The sequence below is a fragment of the Orycteropus afer genome, unplaced genomic scaffold, assembly GCF_000298275.1.
Source record: "Orycteropus afer afer isolate SDZICR_OR568_19922 unplaced genomic scaffold, OryAfe1.0 scaffold00275, whole genome shotgun sequence".
NCBI lineage: Eukaryota > Metazoa > Chordata > Mammalia > Tubulidentata > Orycteropodidae > Orycteropus > Orycteropus afer.
Window position 1 is genome coordinate 3,339,646 of NW_006921862.1, and position 10,840 is coordinate 3,350,485.

Sequence of the window (10,840 nt, forward strand, 5' to 3'; positions counted from 1 at the left end):
ACCCCTCCTTGAGTTTCTGAGGCAGTATCACTACAGAAGTAGATTGCCCAATCTTACTTCTGAGGAATGGCTGGTGGTTTTGAACCACCAGCCTTCTGGTTAGCAGTCAAGCACCTTAGGCACTACACTACCAGAGCTCCACTAGAACTCCTTTAAACATCAGCCAGGATAAATTTAAAAAAAAAAAAAATCAATCCTGGGTACATCAGAGTAGACCTGCTGAATAACAAAGATAAGAAAAAAATCACAAAAACAAGAAAAAAATTATTTCCAGAGGAGAAAAAGTAAGACTGGCTGCTGAAAATAATGAAGTTAGAAGGCAACATAGTAATATCTTCAAAGGACTTAGAAAACATAACTGCTAGCCTAGAATACTTTATCCAGTAAAAAATATTCTTCAAAAATGAAGGTTAAATAAGGACAGTTAAAAAAAAAGTTTGTTCTTGTTGTTGTGTACCAATGAGTCAATACCAACTCATAGCAACCCTGTAGAACAGAGTAGAACTGCCCCATAGGGCAATAATAGGCTGTAATCTTTACAGGGGCAGATTGCCAGGTCTTTCTCCCACGGAGCTACTGGATGGGTTCTAACCATCAACCTTCCGGTTAGCTGCTCAGTACGTAACCACTGAGCCAACAGTGCTTCTAACTAGAGAATGCTGAGGGCTCATTCAGGACATTCCTGAAACTTGTACAGGAACATGTCTGCCTCTCAGGAAACAGATCAAAACATGGGGCAGCCAGTGAGTGGTTATCTGTCTTGATTCATTCTCTTCCACATCATTCTCTCATCTTTAATTACAACCAGCACCAAAGCCACTCACTCTGACAACGCATTTCCCCAACAAGCCACTTTAAATCTTCTCCACATCTGACAACAGGGTCTCCAAGAAGAGAATATCCTTCATTGCAAGTATAAACTATGTTTTTCCCGACAGGAAACTTGGTACCTTCATCCTAAGCAAAAATAAAAGATGGAGAGAAGTATATGTGCCTATTTTGCATTAATAAAATGTTTCTTTAGATATATTTTGCCTGGAAAGTGCACTTTTTCAAATCATCAGGTAATGTACATTCAAATAACTGATTTAGAAAATTGTCTATAAAAACATTTTCCCCTGTTTCATCCTAGTCAACTCCATCAACACCACCATAAATGAAATAAGGTCATTAATGGCACTATACTATAATTTATTGATTGCTTTCAAAATACCAAGCACTGTGTTATGCATTTTACTGAAGTTATTTTAATAGACAATGCCCACATAATTTCTTTCACTTGTATTTTTAGGTAAAAATAGTTTGTTATCAGTTTTTGGAAGTACATTAAAGTGTTAGAGGTTATTCATTAGCAATAAACTAAAAAAAAAAAAAAAACAGAAAAACTTGCTGTCAAGTTGACTCTAACTCAGGGCCACCCCCGTGTCAGAGTAGAACAGTGCTCCATGGGTTTCCAGTGGCTAAGATTTCAGAATTTCAAAAGTAGATCAGAGAACCCTCATCCAAGGCCCTGTGATTGAACTTCAACTGTCAACCTTCCAGTTAGCAGCTTTGCCCTGGCTAGTAAATGACAGTACAGACAGTCAGGAATATTCAAATCCTATCAACATGTTCATAAAAGTTTCTCATTGAAAAAATGTCTAGGGGAAGCATAGTGTTTGTCTTCTCCCACCTTACCCTCCATCTCCTCACCAGTAAGGGAAGTACTGCTGGGGTTGGTCAGATTCGAGGATATTTCATTAGCCGGTACTGCCAGGAGGAGCTCTGGTAGCATAGTGCCTAAGGCATTTGACTGCTAACCAGAAGGCTGGTGGTTCATACCCACCAGCCACTCCTCAGAAGGAAGGTTGGGCAATCTACTTCGGTAGTGATACCGCCTCGGAAACCCAAGGAGGGGTCGCTATGAGTCGGGTCTGACTCGACGGCAAATAACAACAACAACATAGTGCCAGGAGGTGAAGCAAAGAAGAATCTGAAACCTGAGCTTGTGAAGGGGTCATCATGCTTACTGGGGTCTTTCCTGGCTCCTTTCTTTATCCATGTGGTTCTCTTCCATCCAAAATGATAGGGAAGAAACTCACACCTGGGGAGGGCTTGGATCTGGTACCTACACCAACTCTGCTCTAGGCAATAGCACAAATTCTCTAGGCAGCTTTTCTCACTCTCAGTGTTACTCCTGGTCCAGCCTGGCTGCTCCATTCATGTGAGTGGTAAGAAACTGAGGGCCCAGGTTCGTGCTGAGGTTTGCGAAAAACAGGGCAAAGAAAAACACTGGGTATGCTTTGGTTTTAGCCCTAGATCTTCCTTAACTTCTCAGAAGAGATTTTCATATCGGGAAGTCTAAGGCATCAGTGTCCAAACTTGGCTTTAGGAACCACTTGTAACAATTTAATAAAATACACATTCCCAGAGCTTCTAATTCAGAAATGGAGGACAAGGGGCAGGTATCAGTCTCTATTTTTAAGTTCTCCAGGTGAATTATATGTAACCAGTCTATGGGGCTGTGTTTGGAACTCATGACTCCTTACAGGGCATTGGATGCACTAGAATTTGGTACCACAGCTTCATGGTTTGCTAAAACATATGTGTTTGCTTGGTCTCATTCTCTGAGCTTAAGTTTCCCTCAGGAACATCAGAACCTTGCTCAGGAACGCAGTTCCTTCGTGGATCGTGGTGACTGTAGTGAAGCCATATGAAGGTTAGAGATGTTAGGTTAATTTCCCCTCTCTCCCCTCTTCCCCCTTCTTCTCACCCTACACATGTGCATACCACTTCCCTCTCCTAGTAAGACCTACATGTGTGGAAACTGCAGCAGACTCCTAGTGAGTGGTTCAAGGACCTGGAATTTGGGGAGAGGGAGGAAGTCCTTCATGGAGAAAGCAAAGCTGGCAGCATTGAGAGAGTCCTGGTAACAATATCCACTCTGTGAGGCGTGAAGAGACTTCACTGGGCTTTGGTGCGAAAGCCAAGGAGTGAAGGAGTGAGGCCAGCACTAATTAGTATGGTCCTAAAGCCAGAAAATCCCCAAGTGACAACTGGCAAGTGATTCGTGTTCCTTCCCGAAAAATGAAATTGCTCAAAGTACAATGAACCATATCTCAGCAGACACTGATTAAATGTGAGATGGCTCCAGGAATAAAATTAATACTTCATCCCAAGTGTTTATATTTATGGGGGGAAAGGGCCTCTTTCCATAGCAAGAAGAAGAAAAGTTCTCTAAATTAAAGAACTTGCTTTTAGATTCCTATTTTAATGCATAGAGTGGAAATGTTTAGTAACCTTCTGGCATGATTACATTCCTAACTCACTGGACAGCAATATTGATTTCTCTTACCACAGACGATATACTGCCTTCTGAGGGATTGTAATCACCTTGGGCACAAGAAGAAAAGTCACAAACTAAAACCCTCACCTCTAAGAGTAAAATGCTCCCATAAAATACTTCTAGCATTGTTGCACCATGGAAAAAGGAAATAGATTATGGCATCAGTAGAGAGATGGAATTTGGAGCAAAGAGTACATGTAAAGGAAAACAAAAAGTATCTTTCATAACCAACTTGAACAAATCCGTCTTTCAAGGCAGGAGGTGATGGACAGAACTCTGTTGGAACCAAAGACAAAGGAAAACAATGTGGTTCAAGTAATCTGAAAGGAAACAGAAACAAAACATGTAATTAATGGGATTGCTTTTCACAGTTTGATAAATATTTTGCACTACAGTGAATTTTTCATTTGCATCTGAAGAGACTCCATTTGTGTAGTCACAGAGATGTGATACTTTTGTCATTTTCAGAACCAAACATCTTATCACATCCTCTGACACAAAACTCATATATAAACTCAAGTTATAAAAAGTTTATACAAGTAGCTACTAGGTGAGTAATGTGAAAAATAGACAAAAAGAATGAAAAGAAAAATAAATAATTGTCATTGGATAACATGTCTACTTTATGTGATATCTGAAGGTCATCTGACTCAAAATGTATTTATTCTACTGATGTTTGGGTCTGAATTTCCCTCAATATCAAATTAACGCTATCTTTAAAATAAGCAATTAGACTCATGCTACCATGCGGATAACTTGTCCTAAGTTGTAAACTAATAATACCAGGGCTGGATTCAAGTCCAGCAGGTTAAGTTCCTAAAAATCATGCTCTTCTGCCTCTCAGAAGGCAGAGGGGGAACAAGACGTCACAGAGTGTCTACACTTTTCAGAGGTATAGTGAGATAATTGGTATATGTAGATGGTATATGTAGCTGACTCCAGATCCTTTGGTGAAAGCAAGTTGGGTCAGGTTTAGGGCAGAAATCCTAGACCTAAGAGGAAGATGAGGGAATAGAATTTCTAAGACCATCCCAGCAACACAGAATCCTGACGCTTTACCATCACCATGACTATTTTCCACAAAAAAACAAACCAAACTCACTACCATAGAGGTAATTCCAACTCGTAGCAACCCTCCTTGGGTTTCCAAGACTATAAATCTCTCCCCATCTTCCTTCTGCAGAGTGACTGGTGGGTTTGAACTGCTGCCCTTCTGGTTAGCAGCCAAATGCATTACCCACTACACCACCAGAGCTCCTTTATGACTATCTTTAGGGGGAGCTATAATCACAATAATGGTAGTGATGGCATCCACTATTATGTAATGATTTTCAAGGACCTCTGAGGTCAATGTAGCACCAGAATTATCTCCACAGCAGAGATAGGAAATCTGAAGGACAGCATTACAAATGACTGTAAGTGGTGCCTCCTCTCAGCTGAATTCCCCTACTCTTGCAACACTCAGGAAACCCAAAAATGTGAAACACTGGCCACAATAATCCTGTTTGTACAGGACAGAATATTTTCAGTCCTCTGAGCACCAAAAAGTGAAAATTCTTTCATCTTCTTCAAGGTGCTCCCTTCCCTTCAGCTCTATGTCTAAGGCAGGCAAAATAGGCTCACTTGGCCTCTGCCAAGGCCCTCATCCTCCCTGAAATTCAGCATTCTCTTCCCACAGTAATCCCACATTTGCCAGGTGCTTGGGTCAAGAGATACTGACAATTGTCAGATTTCAAGGAACCAAAGACCTTGGAATGAGACAGCCCACCCTCCTACGCTTCACCCAAATTCCCAATGTCTCACATCTTTCTTCAACTTAAATGGCCTGCAAATTACCTCACTTGAACTTTTTGCCAAATCCCTGATTGTTGTGTTGTTGTTGTTGTGTGCCATTGAGTTGGACCTGACTCATAGTGACCCCTTCTTGGGTTTCCGAGGCAGTATCACTATGGAAGTAGATTGCCCCATTTTCCTTAGAAGAGGTTAATAAAGGCAGTGTAAAACAGTGGGGTTTGGTATAAAAGAATTCTCACCTAGAGGTTGGATTCATTAAGTTTTTTTGAGATAGCTTTTGCAAGGTCCTGAAAAATGAGAAGCTGGTGGCAAACTACTGGACTAATCAGTTGAAATAGTTTCCACCTCCAGCATCTAGGTGTATGTGTAATCATATAAAAGCAATAATAGTAGTCAGTGGTAAATATGAAAAGCAATGCTAGCTAGTATTTATTGAATGCTTAGTCTGTTCCAGCACTGTGCTTAATCACATTAAGTCCTCACAACATCCTATTATCATTTTATTTATACTATTATCCTCATTTTAGAAGTATGGCAAGTCCCTTGCCCAAGGTCACACAATAAACAGGTGGCAGATTTGTCTGATGCCAAGGCTGCTGCTCTGATCCACTCTGCTGAACTGTCTCCTAGCAGCCTTTGTAACACTGGTCTGGGAATTAGAAGCACACGAGTGTGAGTTGGCTACAGGTATTTCCCTCCTTCCACTGACCCCAGCGCTAACAGCTAAAGCAGTCAATGATAAAAATAGCTATTTAACTCTTAAATCTTTCAATAGCAGCAACCATGCAGTCCATGTTTCCTGCATAGGGCACCAAGTTCTACGTAACTGCCAGGAGGTCTGGTCTCCATTACCGAAAATGCTCCAACTCCTCGTCTTCACACTGCCGGCTTTCTGATGTTTCTCCAACACAAGATTTCCCTCCCCCACTGGGAGGTGGGTTATTGCATTCTCGGCTCCTCGTTTTCTTCCCTTGAACACAGGGGCCCCAAGAGGACCAGCAACTCCAACCTCCATCCACCCCTCCTGTAAGGTAAGAGAGGTTTTTCAATAAGTACTGGGAGAGGCGGATTCCAAAGCTTAGTTCTATGCTTACTGCTAAAACCTTGGAGATTTAATACCTTCACTCTGTTCACTGGAGTTTTCTAGAATGTCCAGACTGTCTCTACACACATCCATATTAAGGCTGCATTAGCATCCTTCTAGCAATAATGCAACTCTTTCAAAGTACTTTAATGGACATTGTGTCATTGATTCAATTCTCACAACAATGAATTGAGGGGAGCAGGAGATCTGTTGTCATCCTCATTTAAGAGATGAGGAAACTAAGAGTAATTGACTAAATACCATGCCCCTTGGGGGGACAAGAAGGAGCTCTGGTGGAGGAGTGGCTGCTAACCAGAAGGTTGGTGGCTTAAGCCCACCAGCTGCTCCATGGGAGGAAAAGGAGGAAATCCACTTCCATAAAGATTTGCAGCCTTGGAAACCCAACTGGTGTGGGAACGAACTTGATGCCAGTGGATTTAGTTTTGGTTTTGGTTTGTGAGGACAAAAGGGAATTTGCATCCCATTCTAAGAGGCTTGCTTTCCTAGTTAGAAAGTGATTTCAGAATCCATTCCCCAAAGCATTATATCCTGGTAGTAGATGGCTGTGTTAATGCACCCTAACTCTTTCTATATTGTGTAACCCACATCCCTCTTTTCCATTTAGTTCATATCCTCTCCTCAGTATCACACACCAAAACTAAGTTAGATATTTTTGTATGCCCTTTCTTACACTGTCATAATTAGAAATTGATTTAATAAAGTAGTTCCCTGAGTATATTAATTTTTAAAAGGTTTCCATGGGTCAATTCTGACTCATGGCCGCCCCAGGTGTGCAAAGTGGAATGCTCCTGAGGGTTTTCATGGCTATGACATTTTGGAAGCAGATAGCCAGACCTTTCTTCCAAGGTACCTCTGGACGGATTCAAATTTCGGTTGGTAGTCAAATGATTAATGGTTTTCACTACCCAAAATATTAATTGTTGTTGTTGTTTTTATGTGCAATCAAATCAAACCCAACTCATAGCAACCTCTCCTTGGGTTTCCAAGGTGGTATCACCAAGTAGATTGTCCAACCTTCCTTCCGAGGAGTGGCTGTTGGGTTTGAACCGCAAGCCTTCTAGTTAGCAGTCCTCACTGGCATTGAGTTGATTCCAACTCATAGCAACCCCCACTGGGTTTCTAAGGCTGTAAGTTTTTATGGAAATAAATCACCCCACCGTCTTTCTGTGGAGCAACTGATGGGTTTGAACCACCAACCTTCTGGTTAGCAGCCAAATGCCTTGTCCATTATACCACCAGAGGGGGATAATAATAGATGCTTTAGTTTTCTAGTGTTGCTCTAACAGAAAATACCACAAGAGTATGGTTTTAACAAACAGGGATTTATTCTCTAACAGGTTAGGAAGCTAGAAGTCCAAGTTTAAAGTGCCAATTCTAAGGGACTGGGTGAAAACCCCTTGACCTTGAGCTTCAGCTCTACCTCTTGCTCCAAGCCCACTAAAGCTGGAGGCTTTGCTCAACTCAGATAGCTTCTGGCTGCTGAGGCTGACAAATCCTAACTCAACAAGGAAAATGGCATTACCAAGCAACACAGCAGACCACTACTTCAAGTCCAGAAACAGTCTCAAGATCAGTAGACAACATGGCAGGCTGCTGAATGAAGACTCAGCCAAATGCAGAATCCATATGTGCCAAAAAGCTCAGGGACCTTTCTCAAAGCTTTTTCTTATATACTGGAAGCAGAACATGTCCCTAGGGCTCACAGTAGATTCCACCATGGAGTTGTTTACCAGTCCCATCATGGGGAATAACTGCATCCAGCTGCCCAGCCACTCAAAACCAGACCCGGCCAAGTTGATACATAACCTTAACTACCACAATGGGTTAATATGTTGTGATTACTATCCCAACACTTACTAGTTAGGGGTACTTTCATTTTAACAAATAACTGGAAATCCAAGTCACAAAAGAATGGATCACAAGACAGGTAATATATTTTGGGGAGATATTTAGGAACAAAGATGCCTTCCTGATGTTTTCCATGTTGTTAGTTTCCATCAAGCTGATTTCAACTCATAGAGACCTCAGGTACAACAGAACAAAACACCGCCCAGTCCTGTTTGTCTATAAGAAACCTTAATTCAGTCATGTACTCATTAGTCAAACATTCATTTAGTAGATTCTATGAATCAAGCCCTATGTTATGAAAGACATCAAAGACATGTTATATAAACAAAGGCATCAAACAACCATGAAGGAATGAGCTTTCTAGTGAAGAGAAACATATAAATAAATATAAAAGCATATTTTGCCTACTCATAAATTCAACTTCACCTAGCCCTGTACAAAGTGCTTGAAGCACAAGCACACAGTTGAGCACACAGCAGATGTTCCACAAATATTTGTGAATGAGTGATTGATTTTACATGGCACAAAATAAAAATAAAGATGCTTCAAAGAGTTTACCATCAAACAGTTGGGCAAGGCAGACATAAGCTCTAGAGAACTATGAGAGGACAAAACCCTAATGAGAGACTACAGAAGGATAGAAGATGTTTTAGGGATGGTTCTGTTTTACTGATGAATAGGAAGTAGAGGCCATGGTGATTTTGTTCAAACAGGAAACTAGAGAGACAGCAAGGAGTCTTGACCACAGTAGCTGCAATATGGACGTGGTGAAGGGAGAGAAACACTAAATTCAAATGACCAGTGAGACTTGCATCTCTCTGTACACAGAGGTGCAAAATCTCAGGGGTCACAGAAAACAGGCCATGCCCATTCCAATGTGCCCAGGCTGATCAGAGACAATCCAATGCACTGACCTGCCTGATTCCCTGCTAGGACTCCTTGCTCACACGCTACACCAAATGTGTATGGCTTGCAATGGCACTGACACTGGGTCCCCTCAACAATGGCCAGGCCACCATTTTGACAAGGCCGACAATGGCAGGGGTCAAATTCATCCAGGTATTCCTCCAGAGCCCGTTTCAGGTACAGTCTTTTAACAGAGGCACAGGGCACTTCCTTTACCAGCTCATATAAAGGTGTCAGCTGTAAAGAAAAGGATATCACAGTCAGCAATCAATGCTTTCAGCACACACATTTTCCTTTTGGCATTTAGGCTCAATTTCCATTAAAACAAAATCAGAATATTCATTCCTAGTGTTTCTTGTTCAAATAGAAGTTCACTCTCCCTGCAATAAAATCAAAACAAACCTAGGGAAAAATCAGAATCTGATAAAGGAGACATATTTTTTATACATATAAATTAAAGGGGGAAAAAAAGACATTTATTTTCCAGATAATGAAAGATTATTTTGAGGACATTTCCACTGCAAACGAGAACAGACAAAAAGGAAATGTCCCTAAACTCCAGTGCACCTAAAGAAGAAAATGCAATTAAACTTAAGACCACATTTCCTAAATTTGAGAAGCTTAGCATATCTCTCTAGTGGAGACCATGGACTCTATCCTCCTGGAGAAATTTTTAAAAGGTAGACAGTACTGTTCTGTGTTGGATATTTCAGGTGAAAAGCATCTTCACAATCATAGATATGCTGGAAAAGACTTCAACAGCCTCCTCTCTGAGGAAAAAAGAGGCTCCCTTTTGCAGTGTTTGGCAGTTTTTGCAGTGTAACTACTCTCACCATGGCTAATTTCATGCCACCACCACAATGTTGCTGAACATAGAGTTAGGAGATGGGAACAATTAACTTGAGAGAAAGTCAGTACAAGCTGAGCTGGCTTCAGCACACCACCGTGAGTAATGAACATCAACTCAGAATCAGGCAAAGTTCCGTCTTCGTCCAAGATCTTCTGAACAACGTGGCTTTGCATGGTTATTTATATAACTGCATACTGTCTTTTCTTTGTTCCTTTCCTGCCCAGCTACTATAGTTACAGTCTTGTGTATAACAGTGCATGTTGAGAATGGAAAAGAATGTCTCTTTTTCCCCAATCAACAATTTAGAATTTTTAAAGATTTGCATAGGACATTGACCAGGCATGTAGACCATGTTGAATATTAAGCCTTCTCAGAAAAAACTCTGCCTCCCATCTTCACTCATATTTGGAGGCAAGTGTGTTCGGTATTGCATTGTTGTTGTTGTTGTTGTTATGTGCCATCGAGTCAGCTCCGACTCATAGCAACCCCTCCTTGGGTTTCTGAGGCAGTATCACATTAGGTGGTGTATTTAAGGAGCTATTGTAATTTTTAAGTTTATAAAGAGTGCCCATTGGAGACTTCCAGTAAGATGGCAGAATAGGCAGACAAACTACACAGACCATCTTCAACAAAGAAAAGGGAAACCAATTGAGAGATACAGCAAATAATCCTGGCGTCCTGAGCTTAGGCACCAACTAGTGGAAAATCTGAATGAAAACAGGACCTAAGAACAGGCTCCATTTGCCAAGGATGACAGGGACATACGGGAGGCAGACAACAAGAAAGGAGACAAGTGGTGAGTGTATAAGTGCTGCCAGCTAGCAAATAGAGGAGTACAGCACAGTACTCTGCTTACATAGATAGCATGCAAAGGAAACGAAAATCGTGGGCAAGTCACTCCAACATACAATCACCAATTAAATATAAACACAAAAACGTCACAATGCGTCAGAGACAACAGAGCATCATAGTCCACACAAAGAAGCAAAATACAGCAGGAGAAACAAGGGAC

At 41.3% G+C, this 10,840-nt stretch overlaps 1 protein-coding gene across 1 annotated transcript in view; it reads right to left on the reverse strand.

The window, feature by feature from the left end:
• C7 (complement C7) overlaps positions 1–10,840 on the reverse strand; it is a 94,510-nt gene that overhangs the window by 19,202 nt on the left and 64,468 nt on the right. The window contains exons 11-14 of the mRNA XM_007950535.1: positions 8,987–9,215; positions 5,972–6,143; positions 3,558–3,645; positions 825–957 (exon numbers count right to left, since the gene is read on the reverse strand). Coding sequence (XP_007948726.1) covers positions 825–957; positions 3,558–3,645; positions 5,972–6,143; positions 8,987–9,215 — 622 coding nt within the window. The remainder of the gene's footprint in view (positions 1–824; positions 958–3,557; positions 3,646–5,971; positions 6,144–8,986; positions 9,216–10,840) is intronic.